At 39.8% G+C, this 22577-nt stretch overlaps 2 protein-coding genes and 1 non-coding gene across 3 annotated transcripts in view; 1 reads left to right on the top strand and 2 right to left on the bottom strand.

Moving 5' to 3' along the window:
- Nucleotides 1–14833, top strand: part of EPB41L4A (erythrocyte membrane protein band 4.1 like 4A) — a 116421-nt gene extending 101588 nt beyond the window's left edge. The window contains exons 18-23 of the mRNA XM_021524791.2: nucleotides 1445–1564; nucleotides 6880–6927; nucleotides 7535–7603; nucleotides 8474–8584; nucleotides 9606–9687; nucleotides 10719–14833. Of these exons, the coding sequence (XP_021380466.1) occupies nucleotides 1445–1564; nucleotides 6880–6927; nucleotides 7535–7603; nucleotides 8474–8584; nucleotides 9606–9687; nucleotides 10719–10847 (559 nt within the window). The 3' untranslated portion in view covers nucleotides 10848–14833. The remainder of the gene's footprint in view (nucleotides 1–1444; nucleotides 1565–6879; nucleotides 6928–7534; nucleotides 7604–8473; nucleotides 8585–9605; nucleotides 9688–10718) is intronic.
- Nucleotides 14834–15456: 623 nt separating this feature from the next.
- LOC110467600 (uncharacterized) lies at nucleotides 15457–19437 on the bottom strand. The gene is made up of 4 exons (XM_031507461.2): nucleotides 18924–19437; nucleotides 18757–18827; nucleotides 17915–18032; nucleotides 15457–16666 (listed from the first exon to the last, which is right to left on the bottom strand). The coding sequence occupies exons 1-3, from the start codon at nucleotides 19435–19437 to the stop codon at nucleotides 17988–17990; spliced, it is 630 nt and encodes a 209-aa protein (XP_031363321.2). The 3' UTR covers nucleotides 15457–16666; nucleotides 17915–17987.
- On the bottom strand, nucleotides 18476–18606 carry LOC116184648 (small nucleolar RNA SNORA13). Its single transcript, XR_004149399.1, has one exon. It is a non-coding gene; the product is annotated as a small nucleolar RNA SNORA13 (small nucleolar RNA).
- Nucleotides 19438–22577: the final 3140 nt, after the last annotated feature.

The following is a 22577-nucleotide window of genomic DNA, read 5'->3' as shown; positions in this document are numbered from 1 at the left end:
TGGTGGTGTCTACACCATATGAGATGATTGCTGTTTGCACAAATTGGATTATTTGGGATGAAAATCACAACTCATTACTTGTTGCTGTGTGAGTCTTTCTACTAAATCCTTAGATAGAAGTTTATGTCAGCAGATTACAGATTTAAAAAGATTTGCTTAGAAATCAAAACCTGAGGTTGCAGTCTTCTCCAGATGCTTCATACCATTTGGTAGAGTTGTGGCTGTTTACAGTAGTTGGGGATTGAGCTCAAAATTCATTATGCATATGAGAGAAGATCTGATTAAAGGAAAAGCAGAAGCCTGTGTAGCTGGTTTAGCCTGATACAATTCAAAACTCAAAGAGAAAAGTTCATCTGAAGTGAGGAGCAGCAACAACATACTTTGCATTGCCTAAGTCTCCAGTGTAATCCCTTGATCTCTGTTGCCTTCTTTGTTTGTTGTACCTGTCAGCCTTCCCTCTGGTTTCTCCAGTATCTCAGTCATACCATCCAATAAAACAATCCACGCTTGGGTGGTATTTTCCAGAGACGTTTTGAAATCCCTGCTGTATTTTAAATTCACCACTGTGACCAAGCATGTCCATTTGCTCCACCACCATAGCATTTCATCCCAAAAGTCATATGTGCAACGTTCAAAACTGTAGGAAGCATCTGTGGAACTTTGGTCAAGCACTGCTTGGCTGCCTGGAGGGCTATGGCATTGTGGAATTACTTCAGCCTGCTAACAAATGTGCTGAGTTGACAGGATTTTGAAATTTGGCTCAATCCGTAATGCATGTTATTAATGAATTAATTGATTTTAAACAAACCAAATAAAAAAGGAAGAAATAAAAAGCACAGCATGTCATTTAGATCCACACAAGCCATGACAGGGATCAAAGCCTCAGGGGGTGGTGCAGAAGGAGTGCCTGCATGGAGATCTGCATGTATCGTGAGCTTTGCTGCAGGTTGGGATGAAAGAATGATTCGTCTGAGTGGGGACTCACCAAGCAGATTTTTCCCTGGATCCTAGGAAGGTGCATGCTGTAGTAAAGTGCTTCTGAAAATTGTAATAGTAGAACCTTGTAGCATGATGTGGGTCTCCCATTTGGTGCTGATGAGGTAGAGTGGAATATGTGAACAGGGAAAAAATTCCAAACGTTTGGCTTGGACTGGGAGGAAGAACGCAAGTTGTGGGTCTGTTCTTAAAGGCATGGATTGTTAAATTTTCTGTTTCTAAATAACAAATTTTCTGTTTCTAAATAACAAATCAGTGAGTTTTCTTTTATATAGTTCTTGCACTTTAAACCAGTTTTGGAGCATTAGTTACAATTTAGCAAGATAAAAGGATAAGTACAACATTGCAGAAGCTGGAGTTTTTGGGGAGTGGGAGTGGAAATACCCCATTGCTTCTCAGAGCATCCTGCCCTGAGCCCTCAGACTAAACTCCTGTATCTCCGGTGCAGATTGCGGCAGGAGAACGATATGGTCGACTCTGCTCCGCAGTGGGAAGCTGTGCTGCGGCGGCAGAAGGGGAAAACCCAGGCAGACCCGAACTACCGGCGGTCCAGGCACAGATCTCGATCGTACGTAACCCTTGCACCCTTTGATGTGTAAATTAAGGCTGTTTAATGGTGTTAAAGAGCAGGAGGAATATCTCCATTGTGGCGGTGACCCTCAGCTGCTGAGGAGCAGAGATTTTCACGTGGCATAGTCCCACATTAGCAGATTTGCCTTTGTGGTCAAATTGCCTTTGTTCAGTGATTAGAATTTTAGGACACAAATAAGGCAGAGAGGGCTTTGTAACGAAGCTGCTGAGAAGCTCTGTCCATCATTTGGGAATAAGTCCTGGATGGTTCTGTGGCTCATTGAACATTAGTTCTGTAATGAGTACAGTGATTCCTCTTTTCTGGGCAGCACATCTGTGGAAGCACTGAGACTTGATAGCTGCAAATATTTTTATGGAATACACGCACACCTGTTTAATCATACAGTATCTGCAGTGGTGTTCCAAACTAAAGCAGCTGTTCATGTTTCCATGTCAAATTATTCCTGACAAGCAGCAGTCAGTGGTGTATTGCATCCCAGTGTCAAGATTTCCATGATGGAGCCTCAATGCCAGGCACCGCTGCTCCTGCTTACAGCCTGTTCTGACATGGTAAAGTTATCAGCTTTTGAAATTAATTTTATCAAGCTAATGAAAATGTTGGTTTCCTTTAATTTGTATTTTTCTTCTAAAATTGGCTGGTTTTGGAGCATAGACAAACTGTTTGGTATCACATAGTCAGCATTAAAGTTTTTAGTGTTAAAATCCACTTCTATTTTCAGTTGCCCATATTGATAGAACTCATTGCTGTCTCCAGTTTTATACTGCAGTTTTATTTCTTTATGAGGAACAGAATTTACCTTTAAAGGTACAAATATTGGAATTTCTTCTTTAACAAGCTTTGTACAGACTTGTTCACTTTCAGCTGCACAAAAGTAATGTGTTATTAGGTGTAATTGTACAATGATATATTACTAAACTTCAGGAACATTAAAGCTTATTTTATGGAATCCAGGAAATACAGTTGATTAAATTTGATTTTGGTTTGTTTGTTATTTACAGAAAGTGCTGTAAACTAGGAAATGTACTCAGTTAATAATGGTTACATTAAATTTGCAGCCAGCTTTTATTTTTTCCCCACAGGCCAGGTAATTCTCATTGTTTGGACAGCACGGGTTCCCTCTTGTGGTTAACTTAATTTCTGAAATGGCTTTGATTTTCCAGCACAGTAACATTCAGAGTTATATTTCATTTAAACTACTTTTAGCAAAAACACATAGATGTTAAGCATCTAACTTAGAAAGCAAAGGTCCTAGAGGAAGCAAAAAAATGAGGAAGTCCTGAACATTTTGGAAGGCTTCTCATTTCCTCTTGCTTTTCCTTTATATCACACTCTCCAGCTAAAAAAGCCCCACAAAAACAAACTGACAATGAAATAAGACCAAATTAATCTTTGAAAATAAATTAGTAAAAGGCATTTAACTGTTAACATGTAGTACATTATAAGAGAATGTATTTAATTTAGTTTGGCTCAGCTGTTTGTTTACTTGACTGGATACAGTTCAGAAGAAAAGGAAATATAATTCCATTGATTATGGTTGTTTTGGTTTTAAATATTGTCAAATGGTCATTTCAACTTGCCCACTCAAAAATTTATACAAACCCTTACATTTAGTAGAACAGGTAATTCTTTCACAGTAAGTCCATTATTGCAATTGTAACTAGAGCTTCCCTTTGGATATGTGAAGTAGTGTCTGAAATGTTTGTTACTGTGCCCGGCCAGTGCATTACATTTGCTTGATAATGAGTAATATTAATCATTCATGGTGGCAAGGTGGTGTCTCCTTGGTCTTGGGAATGAAAGTATTTGACAGGAATTTGACCTTTCTGTCTCCTCGAGGAATAAACAAATGCAGAGAGCTCCCAATTCTAGTTCCACAGGGTTTATTTTCAAGAGTTCATGTAAAACATCCGTGTAGCCAAAGGGCTTTTTCTAATTAAGAAGAATGGCCATAAAATTCCATGACTATTTAAATTTACCATTTGTGACTCAAACTGAAATATTAATAAGGGTGCAGATGCAGGCACAAAAAATAATGTAGACCTTATTAATGTGTAGAGCTGTTCCAGCTTATGCAAACGAAATAAAAAATAAACAAAAAGCCCCCCATGAGATTCATCACTTACTGGGAAGTCCCATTAGGTTTCTTGTGCATTAGAGAAACTGATTAGCATGCAAATTGTCCAGAAGGTATTGATTCAGATACTGAGATAGGAGAGTCTGAGTCCTATATTTCAAACCAGTGAGTTCTAAAAAATTCACAGTAAAAAGATGAAAACAAAGTAAAAGGAGGATTGTGATCTGGCTTTAAAGATTTAACAGAATTGCTTTGTTGTGGGCTCTTAAAAACCATACAAACATGAATGTCCTATGCAGTATATGCAATACCTACATTTCATCTTACATCTCACTTTTCTTTTTGTAAGCTTTCTATTGTTTTGCTTTTAAAGGAAGGGGAACAGGCCTTTGGAAAGAAAATGCCTTAATTAAGTTACTTTATCTGCATCATATTTATATTCTTTGGTGGGGAGCTAACCTGAATAAATGCTGTAAGGTTATCCCAGTATGGTAACACTACTTAAACAGATGGAAAGTAACTAGTTGCAGGATGTGAAGTCTTAGAGAAGTTTGCTCTGAGGATTCATTTTATTTAGCCCTTTTTTCTTTTTTTTTTTTTCCCATGATATGCCATACTGCTAAATTGGTATTGTACAGCAAAGTCTTTATTATTAGTGTAATTGCAGGGATGGAAAGAAGGAAAATGGCAGAGATCACAGAGCAAAATACCTGGAGCTGGTCACAGAAAACAGGAGGCACAATTCCTGGAAAGTGGAGAAATGATGTTTTCTTATTTAACCACTCTCTTTCCATGCTGCCCCACAAATTAGTATTTCTTACTGTCGGTGGGGCTTCACACGATTCTTTATGATACTTGAGACTTAAGGCCAGGTCCTGAACTGCTGTATTTCCATGAATAAGTAAAAGCCAGGAGCTGATCCAATGGGTCAGTGGTGCCTACAATACCTTGCTTTGTGCGGGTCCTGGCTTAGGGAGCGACCTAGGGGCTTTGCTTCCTCGGGCTAACCAGGGCTTGTAAGCATGACAAAGCCTCCCTGGAGAAGCTGGCATTTTCCAGGGAGCTTTCACATCCCCCATTGTCTGATTATTCAGCCTCAGAAGAGGATGCCTATCTTTCCACCCCCAGGGTGACCGCAGGGTTTGCAGCTGCTATTTTGTAAGCACGAAGCTACATGGGGGCAGAAATCAGTTCAAACCTGAGGGGCGAGGAAAGGCTGTTAAATGCCACTGCATTTACTCCATCAGGGAGTTAAAAGCAGTCTGGACAGATGTAATAAAGAGAAGTAAATGCAAGAGGGTGAAGGAAGGAGTATTAGGAGTACTGTATTTTGCCCTTTTTTTCTTTTACTTTTTTTTTTTTTCTTTACCATGGGATGCCATAATGCTAAATTGGTATTGTACAGCAAAGTCTTTCTTATTAGTGTAATTGCAGGGATGGAAAGAGGGAAAATGGCAGAGATCACAGAGCAAAATGCCTGGAGCTGGCATTGTCCACAAAAAGCAGGAGGCACTGATAGAAGTGAAAATCAGAGAAAACTAAATGCATTATAATAAACAGAAACTCAAGAAATCTTTAAAAAGCTCTGTACACAGACAACAAATAGACTGTAAACCACCCATGCTGTAGCTGTTGCCACTGTGAGAACCTGAGGAACTGGAAGGGACAGCACTTTATCAAGGATGGGAATCATCCTGCCTGGAAAGCCTTGGAGCCTGAGGTGGTTATGGATGAATTAATTTTAACTCTACTAGGGAAACACAAATGCTGGATTATTTTTTGCCCTTTGATCTTTCTCTGGTGTTTATAAACCAGTCAAGTAGTATCTCCTAGTATTTTTGCTCTAAAAAAAATCTAAAAAGTATCCCAAAATATTAGCATCCCAAAATATTATGCCTTTACATCAGCTGTATAGTGTTTACTACAATATAGATGTCTCTCAACAGTATTCCTAGGCTGAAGTCTGGAAATAAACCAGACATGGTAATAGTGAGAGTCCATTTAGAGGTGCAGAAATGCAGATCTCTGCTGTCCTCCTTGATCTGCATCTAAATTTGGATTATAGCCCTCCTAAAGCATCTTTGGCTATATTAGACCTTTTTGTCTAAGAGAAAAAAAGACCAGGCTGTATGACCTAATTGTGTAGTATATAACTTAGTATTTGAGAAAATTTGGGCATGTTTATGTGTGCTGTATGTGTCTAAAAGTTGCATCCCTCACATCTTAGATAGTGTGGAACAGTCTAGCTGTTGACACTGAGTTTATATAACAACAAGGAAAAGAGATACCTGATCTCGCCATGCAAATGTAGTCCTTGCCACTGTCTAAAATCTTTACTTAATCTATTACTCTGAATGGGTTTGGGTGAATTCCAGGTGCAGCTTAAACAATAGTGGTTTTGCACTTACCTTGCAACAGCAAAAGAAAAGTAAAAAAAAAAAGGGTTATCGTTAGAAACATCCATTCTGTGATTTAGTAGAAAATGCTAAACATGCCTCTCAGGCTTGCTTTGCTACATCTCTGTGTCTGACACAGGGAGATTATAATTTTTGGTAAATTCTTTGCACATGAATTAAATACATACTAAATATTTAAGTGCATAATTAGGTGCAGTTGCTGGTTTGATTAGTTTGGTTTTTTTTTGTTTTTTTTTTTTTTTTTTTAATTGGACACCAAAAATAAATAAATTGAGCAGAAACCCTTTTTGGAGATGACCAGAGAGAGGTTGCGCTGTAGTTGCAGTGGAGCCAGAGGCCTTTTCTGGTATCCATTGGGAATGGCTGGGATTACTGATCCGTGGCCTGTGGTTCCTTCTGCCCACAAAGGGCTCTGTGGGCCACAGGACTTTTCTGAGGGCCTTTTTCAGAAGTGTTATTCCAAAATATTTTGTCCTTGGAGGAATAAGTGGTGGCAGCGACTGGGCAGTGATTTGGCTTGAGGAATTCTGATGTTTATATTTTATGTACACTCTTGCTGAAGGCTGGTGGAACTGGAATTGTGATTTAGAGCCTGTTGTTCAAGAAATGACTTTTTGAAGTAAACAGATGAAGTTTAATGAATTTTCTGAGATAACAGACCTTAAAATTGAAATCACTGGTGGATTACATTTATCATGGTTTCTGTGCAGGGTCTGTGATGTTAAAAGTTATTTGAACAGAGACATGTCAGATGATGGTTTTCACAGCTGAGCCTTTGTTGTCTTTGTTGATATTTATAGGAGAAGCCCAGATGTACAAGCTAAAGAAGAACTATGGAAACATATTCAGTAAGTATGGTCCTTGTAGGGTCTGAGAGATGCTTGGTTTGCCTTTAATGTAGTTATTCAAATCCCCTCCACTGTGGCACTACATTGATTTAGTTTCAGTAAATTATGTGTATGTTAATGACCTCCTGTGTATAGAATCACAGACTGTATAGAATCAGTGACTGCAGGTCACCGAGTGCATGCAATAAAGATGACCATTGTATGTAAATGAATTATTAACGAACAAGACATCATTTTAGAGATTTATTCCTATGTGGCTTCCAAAATGTCCATATTGACATTTTAGCATGACTTCTCATTACCCCTTCGGAAAACATTTAGTAATTCCAAGGCATATTCACTGTTTAGCACACATAATGCTCATGGTATTGTGAAGTGACAAGATCAGATTTGCAGGGAGGTGAGAAGAAGGTGGGACAGGATGAGACACGTAGTTGAAGCAATCAAGGTGAAGTTACACTTATTTCAAAATAGGAGTCCTATTTTTATGTCAAGATGGCTTCAGGGCTGACAACATCTTGTTTTAGTAAATCTTTTTAGTCCAATATAATAAAAATTTTTGCACTTTAGTTACTGTTATATTTTTACTTTTCCTGATCCTTTACAGGAAGGAGCTTGTGGATCCATCTGGCCTATCAGAGGAGCAATTGAAAGAAATTCCATACACTAAAGTAGAGTGAGTTTATGTCAGAAATAATTGTTTTTTGTGAATATAAAAGCCCACTTTTCTAACTTTACGTGAACTCTGTCCTACAGAAATAGGAATGGATTTACATATAATCTATAAACTAATATCTATCCCAAATACTCCCCTAGGATGGGTTGCGTGGGGATACTTAATAATATTAAAATCAAATATTTTCCTTTTCAAAATAAGAAAAAAAACCCATCTTAATCACTCCTTATCTCTCCCACACACTCATCAACCTGTCTGTATGTGCTGTATGTCTCCCTATGCTAGCCATGAAACTTTCTTAAATTATAAACTACAGAAGCAGAAAGAATTGAATGCAAACAAGAAAATATTTTTTTCCTTAAACTTCTTTGTTTTAAATATTCCAATCATCCAAGGCACTCTTTAATCTTTGCAACCCCTTCCCTGGTTTGTCATGGGCAGTTGCCAGGGCATAACTATTTCCTTAAGAACCAACATCCATTTCACTGCAATAATTGCCCATTTGGGATTTCAAGTGTCAGCATAAGCAGCTGAATGTGGCACAAATGGGATCCTGGGTTGCATTATCATGTACTTCCACACACCACTAGGCAGAAAATGTGGATGTTAAGGACATATAAATTAATACATTCTTTATTATAAAGTTCCATTCTCAAATATGGGCATGCCAGTTTGTGACCTCTGCTCTCTTAAAGCATTGAATTCCAAGTACAGTCTTCCAAAAAGAAGTATTAGCCCTTTAAATTCAGCCAGAAGCCATCTGTTACACTTTAGTACTAAATGGGAAGGCTCTCAGTCTGCAGCTGAATTTATGTTTTGTGCTGAAGATCTGGTTTACCAGCCCTGTGTTGTGAATTGTGTCTCTCTCAGGACTCAGGGTGACCCCATCCGCATCCGGCACTCGCACTCCCCTCGCAGCTACCGGCAGTACCGCCGCTCCCAGTGCTCCGACGGGGAGAGATCTGTCCTGTCTGAAGTGAAGTATGTAACATGGTTATTAGCACTACACTGGTCTAGTGCAGCTCAGAAGTTGTTTAGAGATCATGGTGGTAAGAAGCTGCATAAATGTGGCTTGTTGGTGGCACAAGGTCAGGCAACCCCCTGAACAGTATGTCTTCAGAGCTAAACATGAATGAAACAACTCTGAAACCATTTATGGTCTGTTCTCAGCCACAGTGGCTGAGATTTTTGAGATTTCTTGATCCATTTGGAAGGAGGAAAAACTAAAAAGGCTAAAATAAACCTCTCCTGGTCTTTAGTGGTAGGTCATAAAGTTGCTTAGGGGATGAGAATCTATGAGTTGTGAGTTGCTTTCCAGGTAACTTCATCCTTGATAGAGTTAAGATGTTATCTGTGCTAGCTCTGTAATTTGTTTAATGGGAACTCTGGTAAAACCCCCTTCATGAATTAGTGGATCAGTCTTTCCTAGAAGACTGAAGAGTACATATTAATGGAAAAGCAACAGACCCATTCTAGGCTGCAGACAGGCCATAAAAATATGAACAGTCGCCCCCACCTGAAAGCTGGATAGCACCCTGAAGGAGGTGTGGCACACCCATGTTTTCATGTGAGACTTGTCTTTCCCATAATGGTGGCCAGGCCCTGGCAGAAGTTGTCCAGAGAAGCTGTGGCTACCCCTAGAAGTGTCCATGGCCAGGCTGGATGGAGCTCTGAGCAACCTGGGATAGTGGAAGGTGTTCCTGCCCATGACAGGAGGTGAAACTGGATGATCTTTATGGTCCCTCCCAAACCAAACCATTCTATGATTCAATAATGTTGTATCAATTGGCGCTGCTTCCAAAGACCAGGAAAAGACAGGGATGGGATGGGCTATGCCCTGAAGGTGCCCACAGAGGATCAGCGTGACAGCATTCACATGTACCAAGTCAGGTGGTAAAAGCCTTTCAGATCTATAGAGCAGTCTGCCAGTTTCATTGTTTTTCCTCTGCACAGTTATAGTTTACCTCATTAAAGAAATACCCATTTTGTGATATAATTCCAGTGTCAAAACTGATCTGGTCCCTCCACTGCCTGTTACACGATCTTCAGATGGGAAAGTTCCCAGCATCCAGATGACTCAACAGGTTAGTGATTGTACATACTTTGCAATTTTCCTCTTTATTAGAGGGAGAAGTGGGGCTCTAGTGCTTTATTTAAGATACTCTTCATTTTTCAGTGAAAAATAAAGACAAGGTTTTTTTTCAGCAGTAGTGTGAATTGAATTTTTAAATTTTACTTACACTTGGTATTCCAAAATACATGTAGTTCTTAGCATATGCCCCTGTGAACACCTGCTTCTGCTGCTGGAGAACTCTTTCCCAGTCTGCATTTCTAAGATGCATATCCACATGTCACAGAAGGAAAACTGACTTTTATTACTTGAATTATGCAGATGCAGTTGTGATGCAGCTGTAATCACACCACTTAATCATCTGTTTTAGAAGTTGTTTGAAGAGTTTGTTGCTTGGACTTGAAACAGTGCTTCTTTTCCTTTTATTCCTCCCCCCCACAAATACTGAGTATTTTTTTAGGCTATTGACATCTAAAAAGGACAGAACTTGCCTTTTGTTAATCTAACTTAATCACTGTTTTTCATCATATATTACACTACCATATCTCTCAGTTTTGATAATCTATTGAGCACTGAATGTGAGAAACAAATTCTATTCAAAAGCACTCACAGGTCTTTTGTACAAACACAAAATGGGAGAACCAAAACATGGAAGGGAGAATTCCAGGCACCTAACTTACCATACCAGTAATGTTAAAATGTTGACTGTCTACCAACACCTCTCTTTTCCCTCTGTCCCAGGCTCCCTTATGACAGTGGCCATTAACTCCTTGTGAGTGTTTGCTTGCTGTGTTTTGCTAAATATCAAATAATTAATCATGGCATTTCCTGACTAGGCAATAGCACAAAGGGGCAGCAGCTGGGAGGAAGAAAGAAGGGGAAAAAGTTCTGTTTGATCAAATAAATGTAGGGACTTGATTAGTGTATATATATGTATATATGAATTGCCATACCCATAACCTAAGGCTTTCATAGCAAGTTAGCAAAATAGTGTTGCAATTCTGCTGTATCTTTTCAACAACATATTTAATTTAATCTCTTCAGAGGCAGAATGCATCTAAGGACGGCCTAATAGAAGAACCACCTCTGCTATCCACTAATAATTTTGATGGAAAACCCAACACTAAGATTGTAAAAACTGTACAGGTGTCACGCTTCAAGGTGGAAACTTGACTGATGAATTGAAGATGGTGAATGGATTTTGGTCTTTGGAAAATAAGAATTTGTTTATGTATGCAAGGGAAGGAACAGAAGTTGACATGGTGGTCTTTCCTTCAGGACACCTGGCAGTATAGCCTGCTTGCTGGGAAGACCAGGCAATGGTTTTATCACCAACACCATTCTAGTGGTGTAACTGATTGAGGACAAGCTGCCTGATAGACAACCAAAACCAAAAGTTTTTGCAAAACTGAAAGACCAGCAGTTATATTTCCAAAAAATGAACAACAACAAAAAAATTGCTGCAACAAAACAGGCTTCATGGTCTGCTCTGTAACTGAATAGCCTTGTTCCAAGAAGTAACTGTTAACTGACACGATCAGGATCAGATGCTTCAAGATAAGTAAAATAGTCATATTTTTGGTCAATTGTGCAATACAGTGTGATATGGGGAAATTATCTTCACAATTTATATGGGGATCAACTTATGTTCTGAGACATAAGGACAGATAGCTCTTACAAGGGTTATTTTAACCTAGCACAATAACAGATGCTTGTGTTGTTGATACAAATTCTGACTCAACCCATTTTAGCTCAAAAAATACACTCTATAACATGCTGTAGCAGTGTGTTCCAGAGGTGATACTGAGATACTGACTTACTTTGCTTTGGGCAGGTTTAAGTGCTATACATTTTGAATGTCCTTTTGTGTAGAGGGACTATTTAAATGAACATTCTATACCACGGAAATACATTTACCAACTTGTAGTAAAGCACACTGGAAACAGGGGAATATATAAATTGACCCACTGTGTTAAGACTGCTTAACAAGGCACTTCAGTGCTGGTTAAATGAAACTTGTGGAGTAGTATTTAAAACAGCTAGAAATCGCTTTTTCTTTTTTTTTTTTTTTTTTAATCTAGATTAGCAAAATCTGTCTTAATATCTCATATAAAATAATCTGACACTTTTCTCTGAGCCATTTCTACTATGTTAAAATGTCAAAGGCAGTATTTCAGGTATGAGAAAGAACTATAATTTTTTTCTATTGTCATGGTAGGAATACTAAGTTTTAATGATGCTGCACTAAGTTTTAATGACAATGATTAATACTAAGTTTTAATGATGATTGACTGTTATCTTCTAATATGTATCTGAAGTGATGCCTAGCTTTCCTCTTGTCCTACCACTTCCTACAAATATCTAAAAATCACTTCTCTGCCTCCCATTTGTCCAGAGTCAGCACATGAACCTTCAGGTGTTGCTGACTTGCTAGGGAGCTTAGCAAAGTCTTTGTTTTGTGGAAGTAATTTGTAGCTAAGTGTAATCATTGAACTAAGTACTGAATTTGTCAAACATTGTGGCAAACAGCTGTAGCAGCTCATGTGCCTTTCTACATTTGTCCCCTCTACACTCAATCCTCACAACCCACAGAGATTTGCAGTGATCCTTTGTCTTCCAGTCCAAGCCACACCAGGGAATTGCAGCCCTGTCAGAAAAGCAACACTGTTTGAGACCTGAAATTGGCATAAAGTGTTTAAGTTACACCTTACAAGAGGCATGGGATTGCTAATACACATTTTAACTGACTAAATTGGTAAGCAAAATGTTGTACAATGTGTTTTATTTTTCACTTTTATTTTTTGATTCTTCATTGTTTCATGATCTGAGGTGGTCAGGTGGATATTACTAGCCAGGGTGGCAGCCATACAGTTTGAATATTCCTATCACAGTATGGAGTGGTCTTTGTGTTGGAAAATGCTGCAGGAAAGGCAGATTTACTTAACAAATACTTTTCTTTGATAATTTACTTGTGATGGCTCTGCTTCTACAGTCTCAGTGAGCAAATCTAAGAGCAAGAACCCCTCTGTAGTAAAAATTCAGTTTTCATGGAGGTTCTTTAGAATTTTTTAAATTTCCTGTGGATTTAATTCTAGGAGATTGTTGAGCTTGGCTTAAAGTATTTGCTCAGCCTTTAAAGTTTGTTAAATGGCTTCATTGTCATTGCTCCAATTTAAAATTATCCTTTAGGATCTGTTTATGACCTTGTATAGTATTGTCGAGAACAACAGTCAAAAAAAGCCAAAACAAAAAAAACCCAAACAAAACCAAAATGAAAGAAAAATTCCAAACCCAAACCACAACAAAAAAACCTGACCAACCCCTAGGACAAAAAGCATCACCATGGCAAAATGGCTTAATGGAGAGCATCACAATCTTCTGGAATATAACTGAAAAATTACAAACTATACAAGAAGTGGTTAGTGTCAGCAATGAAAGCCACTCCTTGTTCCTTTGAGATGGTATTCCAGCTTGGAGCATTACACACTTGCTTATAGTTTGCTGTTTTCTAATCATTACCATTAGTTTGCTATCCTTACTCAGGCACAGGTAAGTAGTACATATCTACTACTGCAGGAGGATTTGTGTTATTATTTGAGAATTATCTGTCCATAGTGTACCTACCTTGCCAATCTTTAAATATTGATCAAGAAGGTTTATATCCAACCTCACGTTTTCCTTTATGCTTTCATCTTCCTGCAGGCCTTTTTTGTGTTATTGCTGGATACCATCAGCCAAATGCATGGTATTTTACTAACTGCACTACTTCAGAAAATAGCTTCTGTCTAGTCTAGTAGTGAAAGGTTAAAATTCTCAAGTCATTGGAGAGTTGTTTCATAATCAAGCCAAGTTTTTTGCATTTAGATGAGAAGTTTATGGAGAGAGCTCTAGATTTGAGTCTCTCCCTGGTAAGACTATGTAGGAAGCATGTTTTTAGCAAGGCTTTTAGTCTGGGCCACTACAATCCAGTTTTGTGTCCACAAGAGACTAAAGATGTAACGCCTCCATTACATGTTTTCCAAATGTTTTGCTGTGCCAAAACAAGGCAAAACTTGCAACAAGGATATCACTGTCAGAAAAGCAAATTTCTTTCATATATGTGAACCTCCTTTCCCTTCACGTTTCTTTTCCTCAATCATTTGAGGAAAAGCACCTTTTTTATGGTATTTTTGTGAGAGATACACACAAGTGATCAATCACTGAAAACACTTCTTGTGTCACAACTATGCCTTCCACACCTGAACCAGCTCTACATATCTAAGTGACCAGCCTCTTACACCTCTGAGCTACACCTTGCCCTCTCCACTGTTGTTACCCTCCCCCAGCTCTCCTGAGGCCTTCACTGCAGTTGCATTTTCAGATCTGGAGGCTGGATTTCAGTCTAAAATTCTACATCCTGATGAATCAGACAAAAGACATGAGGTGTGTAACAGTGTCAGGAAGCTTACTCTGGGGTTGAATGCCTGCTCACTTGGACAAAGGACTGGTATTTGAGACATTCTCATCCTAGTTCTCTTGAATTGATCTCAGGCCAATGATTTTAACTGTGCCTCTGACTTTACCTCTTCTGAGACTTCCGTAAGTGCTAAGCAATGGTAAGTTACAGAACTCTCACTATATTAGCAACAATTACAACATATTTGTACAACCTTTTGCAAAACATGTATTTTATACAACAAAGAGGGCTTACTAACCACAGCACAAAAGCACTGTTGTATATCCTGTACTGGTTCCCTTGCTTAGTTGGCTGGTTTCTTTCATTTGGAACTAGCCTGGACCTGCTATTTTCTACACTGCACCCCTTACCAGGTATCACTAACTCTGCAACTTGTATTCTAACCAAGCTCATGATATTGATGATGTTTGTTGAAAAGTCATTACCATTTAAGTTGCCAAATTCATTCTCTTTATACAGGTGGATAGTGACTGGAAGAGATAGCATGTTTTCTTTTGGGAAGATTTGTTTAATTCAGAACTCCCTAGAAAAGTGTTTGAAGACAACAGACTTGAATATAACAATGTGATACATTTGTTCCATGTACATTAGGTATTCATGAAGCAACTGTGTGCTTTATTTTAAAATGAATTTGATAGATGGCTGTGTCAATACTTGTGTCCAGGTTATTTAAAAGTCAAGTAAAACTTGAATTTTTAGGGCATTGCATGGTTGCCTGTGTGTCTTATTTACATTACACTAAGGAGCAAAGCCTTCAGAAATACAGATTCATTTGACACCACCATCTGGTAAAAACAGGTGTAGTACCAATTAAAATCCACTTGAGGATACAGCTTCTCCAGATTAAGTATTTTATCTTGTAGCAGGAAGTTGTCAGTGTAAGCTTTGCATTTCCAGTGCACATCTATACCAGTTTCCTTTCTCACCTAAAAATCACCAGAGAGCAACAGCAGACTGTGTAAGCTGTCAAAGCAAACACAAAGATACAGAGCCAGTGTGGCAAACACTGTGTCCTTAATGTGTCTGTTGTTTTCCTGTATTTGCTCTCCTGAATAAGAGCTGTGGTATGGTGACTTTGGCTGGACACCAGGTGCCCACCAAGCTGCTCTATCACTCCCCTCCTTAACAGGATGGGTAAGGGAATTAGATGGAAAAACTCCTTGTGGGTCAAGATAAAGGAGTTTAATAAAGCAGAAGCAAAAGCAAAAAAAAAACCAAACTCCAGAAGATTTACTTTTCTACTTCCCAGGAGCACATGGTCTCCACCCAGGTCCTGCAAAGTAGAGCTTCAGTACATGCAGTAACTTGTTCCAGAATACAAATTCCTTATCCTTTCTCTTCAGATTTTATTGCTGAGCAGATTCTCATAGTCTGTTTTGTTAAAGGTGCAATTCAGTTAACCAGTCATACAAAATAAAAGGCAGTCCTAATGTTTAACATCATACTTCACATTTAACAACATTATTATTTAAGTAATCTGTGACACTTGTCATGCACCTATTGCTCCCTCAACCTCACTTCTCTTGCTCTACCCCACTTAACACCTGTATTACACATTAAAGCTGAGGGTTATACATATTTTTTAGTTGAAAGGTAATTATTCTTTTAGATACCAATCATCAAGTCCTGTCACTAGCTGTTGCTCTTGAGATTTTTTTTTTTTCGTTAAAAAAAGCTACTCCTGTTGGTCTTACACTTCAAGAACAAAGGCCCATGAGCAGAACTTCTGGACAGATGGTATCTTCAGGGAATGTAATCCCTAATAAAACCCCTAAACTTTCAAGTACATCCCATAATTACAAGCTGGATCTCTAAAAATTAATTACTCTTGTCTAAACCTTCTCGCTTGACAAATTAAAAACAACCTTACACTTAGAATTAGAAATATGCTTACATTCAGCACTGAAAAATCACACATTGCAAGATACACAATTTAAATATTTGTTCTTCTGATAAAACACGTTAAGTCTTCCTAGTAAAATAAACAGCAATCCCAATTATCTCAAGAGCCTTTCACTCCAAGTTATGCTGAAGTACCACATGACATAACTGGTCAAGGTGATAATAAACCAAGCTGGCCATTCTCCATGTTGAATAAACACCTTTCCTGCTATTTTTAAAGCCAGGTTTGCTGAGCTTCTACTTTTTAAATTTCTACTTTGACTCACTACAAATACACATCTCAGCCAACCCTATCTCCAAATACTACAGGAGACAATGGTTTAAGTCATCTCATCCCAGCTCAGTCCTAGGCTTTGTTTCATCCAAAGGGGTGCACTGGTATCTCAACAATAACACCAAGAAGTCTGAACTCTGAAACAAAAGCAATTGTTACTAAATCTTGGAAAAGACAGAAATCTGAGAACAGAAACATAAATATTTATTTTTTTGTTTATATAAACATTACCAGACACTGCCACAATGCAGTTAAATGCACTTTGTCTTACTACACAGAGGCTTAATAGTCCATCTTTTAAATAAGGAGGAGTGTTTCAATAGACAGGCATTGCTCTCAGGCCGCTCCTAACAATTCTTCCTAAGGAAAAAAAACACACAATGTGAGACTGGACACAGCTCTTTTCAGTAACATCCTCTAAATCCCGAACAGTAATACAAAATTACAAAAATGAGCTTCCCCTCATCCCATGGGCAAAACGGTAAAATTTGCAAATCCGATTTTTCAGAAGTCTGCCTGTAAGAAAGGCCTTTTGCCCACCTAAGTGAGAATTCAGATGGTAACTACAAGCTGGTGGCAGTAATAACACTTTCTGGCTAGTGGGAATCAACAGAAATTTCTGCAGTACTAACTCTTGCATATGACTCTACATTAGAAAACACTCTGGGAACAGTAAGCCAATCATACACAAATTAACAATTTTATGTTGGAAAAACAAGTAGCAGCCCTCCAAAAGTCCCCAGTGTGTGGTGTACAGGTGTGGATGGATTTCACAAGTTCATTTCCTACCAGCAGGAGTCATACAGGATTCAGTGCATCTGTGCTGCTCAAGCAGTTTTTAACATTTCATTGATGAAACTTTCTGATTTTACTATTTTCAAGAGCATCATGGCCAACCTGAAAGATTTTCATCACTTCATTGAAGATTAGTTACATTTTCTCCTGAAAAAAAACCCAACCCAAACAAAAGCTACAGTGATGTAGTACTGGATCATTCTACACCAGATTTCCAGTATTGACCTAGAAGTTCCTGGCTCAAGAGACTTGGATTATGTGTCACATCCTTGGTTATGTAATTTACATAAATCACAGCCTCAGCAACAAAGAAAGACTTGATAGTGCATGCAATTTTTATTAATACCTTGTTTGTACTAATGAATTTTGGGCTGACTTGTACTACTCAGCTTTTCAATAATGTTGGCTTTTCCAAGACTTTATAGTGAAGTAATATCTGGCATACGAGATTCCAAGCTTTCTTTCATATTTTGCCAGTCTCTTTAACATTTTCAATCCTTGTGTTCTAAGCTGCTCCACAATACCACACCCCTAAAAACCAAACATGAGAAAGCATGTCCTTGTCTTGGACACACTGGCAGCCATATAACAAGCAGTCATTTAACAAGCCACCACACCAAAATTTTTATTTTAGAGCTTCCACTTTGCTCTTGTTGGTAAGAATACAGCCATCAGGCTGATCTCACTCTCACTGTTTCAGTTCTAATTTCAGCTCTGAAGTCATTGTGCCAAACCTCCTTCTTAGCAGAAAGCTTGCTGCATTTTAAGAGCAGGCTACAGGACAGAGTTGTACAAGGAATTATTGTTACTCACAGCTGTGCAATCAGCACTTGGTGGCTTCTTCCTACATGACCTTCTCACACTTAGAGGCTTTCACCACACAGGGCTATTTCTGGGAGATCCCAAACTTCCGGCAAAACATGCTAGAAGCCTGTAAGGAGCATTCCTAGCATTAAACATTATGTCAGGAATCTGATAATATCGAAGTACACTTTATACTTTCAAAAAGGCATCAAGGAAAGCCCAGTAAAAGAGTAGACAACATATTATTCAATACTGACTAACACAGCCACAAACCTACAACAATTTTTCCCCTTTAAGAAGATTTTAATCTTTCCTATGCATGAGTATTAAGCTGTAAATATCTTTTTACAATAGAAAAACTAGAGGACACAGCTGGAAACCTGAAAAGTTATGTACTAATTACCTGCAGATGTAAAGGTCATGACAAACAGGAGAGCTAAACAATGCTAAAAGTGGCCATTATCAGGTTAGCTTTTCTGCTTTCAATAACTGTCAGATTCTCCACTTTAAAAGACTGAAGAATAAAATCTGGCCACTCAACCACACTATTTTTACAGGTCGTCTGGGGTTTTTTGTCCCTGCAAAAACAGAGGGGGAAGGTACATAACCAGCTCCCTAAATTAGTTTAAGCAAGAATTCCTGTTTGCCTTTTTTGACACCACATCCATTCTGGACAGGAATGAACAGGCAACACAAAGGCCAAAACTTAAGTATGGGAACTCCTTAAGTCTGCAAAATTAAACTCACAGCTTAAGAAAACGAGCAATTAATCAGTTGAGAAATATTTCAAGGTTCACAATTAAGGAACGTTTTGTACAGAGCAAAAATTTACTAAGAAAAGCCAAGAATACCATGCTCTTGGGACACCTTTTGGTCATGTTGGTGCATGCTCCAGTCACTGACCAACTCCCATTGCTTTCATCTGCGGGGGAAAAAAGGGGAGAAGACTTACTTGGAAAAGCGGCAGAGACGCAAGAGGAGTACAAGGAGTCTAAAAAGACGTACTAGAGGAAAGTACCCGGCTTCGAAGGCAACAACCACCACCTCACACCACAGCTCCCGGCGCGCCTCCCGCGGGGCCAAGCATCCCTCCCGAAGGGGGGGGGGGACACGCCGTGCGCCGCCAGCTCCTCCTCCCGCAGCGCTGCAGCCGCGTACTGAGTCTGCCGCAGACGCGAGGCTGCAGCTTTGGCTGTCCATGCAGGAGGAGTTCCAAGCAGCCACACCGCCTGGAAAGGCGGCGAGGTGCGGACCAGCATCGGCTCCCCCCCCGCGGCAGCGCCGCCATGGAGGCGCCTCCGCCAGGGAGACAGCGGCGCACCCGCCGCCTGCGCATGCGCGGGGCCGCTCCCGCCGAGGCGTGTGGGGCTGTGCGGGGGCGCTCCCGGCGGTTCCTGCTCCTGTGGGAGCTCCCGGTGTTCCCGGGGCATTTGTGGGGCTCCCTGTGATCCCTGTGATCCCTGTGATCCCCGGCCCTTCGCGGCTGCGACGGGCAAGTTCCCGGAGTTCCCTTTGTCTTTACGGGGGGACATCACTTAAACACCTCCCTCCCGTGCACTGTGGTTGCGATGCCTTCAGGTTGAATTGTTTGTCCCCAGGCTGAATTCCCCATGCCTTTTATAAACATAACCAATGCCCTCAGATAACATGCAGTAAAAGTTGCTTAATAAAGGAAAGTGCTGTGTTTGAAGAATTGCGCAAGGTTAAGTCACAGAAATACACGTGCATTATGTGGCCCGAGAATGTTCTGCTGCGTGAAAGCTGTGACCTTTTACTCTTTGGTGTGCTTGATTTGTGGAAACTTCCACTTTGCTCCCTTGCAGAATAAGCAATGTTTCTTGTGTAAACGTGGCTCTGTGTCTGCGTTCAGGAGCCGGAATGGGCCACATGGATCCCAGCAGTGTCCTGCTGTTTGCCCCGCCGGGAGCGCAGCCTTGGTTCGCACCGCAGGCTGTGGCACTCCGGTTATTTCAGGCTTGAACACTGGCAGGAGTTCAGCTCTGAGTGCACACCTTACACATTTCCCGACCGGTGACACCGCGTCTAGGGAGGAGCAGGATGAAGCTGGTGCCAGCTATAGGGAAACCTGTACAGCTGTCCTACCTGCCTTGCTCTGGTGGATTAAGCTATCATCTAACAATTCTACAACACTACTGATTCCCACACTTACAAAAACCCAATGTTCAGATTTTTTGTGGGCGAAACACAGGACGTCAGGTGCAAGTTGGAATATCTGTGCCGTTTTTGTCAGTGTGCTCGCTTCTTTGCTTGTGGAGTGGTCAGGTTCTCCTGTTCTCTCGAAAGGATTTAATGTTCTTTGCTGGAATAGACCTTGCTCTGCTTCTTGGGGCTGCTGTGGTCTGCTTGCTTCTTTTGGCTCCTCCTTACCTGGGAATATCAGATTAAGCACTCACAGTGGCTGAAAGGCAGAGTTGGCAAGTCTCTTTGCAGAACAGCCTGGAGTGTAGTGCCTTAGCTAAATTACAGGAGGTTATGAGAGCACTGCCTAATGCTGAGGCAGAGAGACATGATTCATTGCAGCCAAGACAGTTAGGAGGAATAAATATAAATAAAAGAAAAAGGGGCAAGCAGATGTCGCCACTTGGAGCTTCTGGGAAAATCTTAGTACAGAAATTAGCTTTTGTGTCATTATGCTTAGACATTTCTAAGTGTATATTAGTGCTCTGTTTATAGCACTAACTAAAATAACATCAACATTAATTTTAAGCAGATTCACCTGTAATAGCTTTGGCTTGTCATTTGAAATTCTGTTTTATACATGAGGAAGATTGTCTTCAATGTTGCTTCAAGCCAAACTTACGCATGCATAAAGGTCAGCACTTTGAGTAAAGTGATAATTCACAAGTAGTGGTCTTGGAGGGACATGGATGAGATTGTTGGTGACAGTCAAGCTACTAAATCAGTGGAGATGTGTTACTCTGTGTTGCTGATATAGGCAAATGTTGATTTACAGCTCAGGGACAGTTGCCTGGACAGAAGTTTACATCTAATATAACTAGGTTTTGGTTATTGAAGTGAACAGTATAGTGAGGAAAAAGTTTTAAATGCCTGTGACATTTATTATTTATGCCTGGGAGAAGCTAGGGACTTATAATATTAGGGAAACTGGACTGGACAAACGCAGGTTGAGCCAGTGTGGTTAAAGCTACGTTATCTCTTTATTGTCGAAAAAATGGCAGTTTATATACACTTCAATATAGTTTACAAGTTGTGAACACGCTATCATTGGTCAGCAAACATTATTTGTCCCTGTGCCAAGGTGGCAAGAGTTTCACACTGCAGTTCTACACACCCAGAAATCCTATTAACACCATGGTTACCTTAAAGTAATTTCTAACTGTGCCACAACTAGTTCCTTACTATGCAAAAGGCTTCACAGGCCCCACCAAGGCCACTTATCTGAGGCCCAGCAGGAGGGTAGCTCAATCCTTAGTCCAAATATAAATCATGTCCTCTCTCCCTCAGAAATCCTACAACACCTGGGAATATAGGATAACTTGAATAGCTAAATGAGAAAATGTTCCATCTATAGAACACTAACTGACTATGAATAATGTAGTCACTTCGGGTGAACCCAGAAGTTGTTTCTGAATCACAGAATCACAGAATGGTCTGGGTTGGAAGGGACCTGCTAGTCCAAACTCCCTGCCTTTGGCAAGGGCATCTTTCCCTAGACCAGGTTGCACAAAGCCACCCCACCAATGTGGCTTTGGAGACTTCCAGTAATGGGGACATCCACAGCTTCTCTGGGCAATCTGACTCTATCCTCAGAGTAAAGAATTTCTTCCTTATGTCCAATCTAAATTTCTCCTCTTTTAGTTTCAGACCGCTGTCCATTGTTCGGTCACTACAGGCAAGGGTAAAAAGCCTGTCTATATCTTTCTTATAAGCTCCCTTTAAGTGTTTGAAAGGCTGCTTTAAGGTCTGCCTGTAGCCTTCTCTTTTCCCGGCTGAACAATGCCAAGTTTTATGAGCCCACCCCTCAAACCTATTGGGGTCTCTCTGAAGGGAATCCCTTCTCCCATGCCTTTCAGTTTGGTGTCATATTGTGAACTTGCTGAAGCAATCCTGTACCATGATTGTAAGTAGGTTAGGGACATTGATCGCACTTCCTGTTTTTCCTTTCTTATTGAACAACAGTAAAAATAATCAGTGGCACAATTTACAAAAGACAGGAGATGATACTGCACAGCCTGATTTACTTACTTTTCAAACTGATTCATTTAGTCCTATCAGGGTTAGAATTTTCTGGAAAGTGGCAACATAATTCAAAATGGAATGATTTTATGTGCCTCTAGGTGATCACAGTGAATCTGAATTCCTAATGTCTGAATCTGTGATAATTTTATTTGTTGTAAATATTTCTACAAAACCAAGACATGCTAGATGGAAGGCACAAATAACAATAATTCTTAGGTATCTAGTAGATAAAAACAACCTCTTGAGGTGAAAACAGATGCCACATTTAAATATGTTGGAGGTTTAACAGAAGGTTAAAGTGTGAGTTCTCCTTTCCAGGTCAGGACACTTCTGTCCCAGCCGTTGGCCCTGTTGTTCAGACTTTTTATTGTATGTTTTGCTTGGTTAGCAGCTGTGAATTATCTGCTCTGATACAAAACCTTGTTGTAGCTTTGTGGCCTCTTATGTGGAA

The sequence above is a fragment of the Lonchura striata genome, chromosome Z (assembly GCF_046129695.1).
Source record: "Lonchura striata isolate bLonStr1 chromosome Z, bLonStr1.mat, whole genome shotgun sequence".
NCBI classification, from domain to species: domain Eukaryota; kingdom Metazoa; phylum Chordata; class Aves; order Passeriformes; family Estrildidae; genus Lonchura; species Lonchura striata.
This window is presented reverse-complemented; position numbering and strand designations above follow the sequence as displayed.

Coding starts and splice junctions, on each gene's coding strand:
- LOC110467600 (XM_031507461.2), bottom strand. CDS start 19,437: ATGTCCCCCCGTAAAGACAAAGGGAACTCCGGGAACTTGCCCGTCGCA. Junction 18,828..18,923: donor GTTGTTGCCTTCGAAGCCGG/GTACTTTCCTCT, acceptor TTTCCCCCGCAG/ATGAAAGCAATGGGAGTTGG. Junction 18,033..18,756: donor AAAGGTGTCCCAAGAGCATG/GTATTCTTGGCT, acceptor TGCTCCTTACAG/GCTTCTAGCATGTTTTGCCG.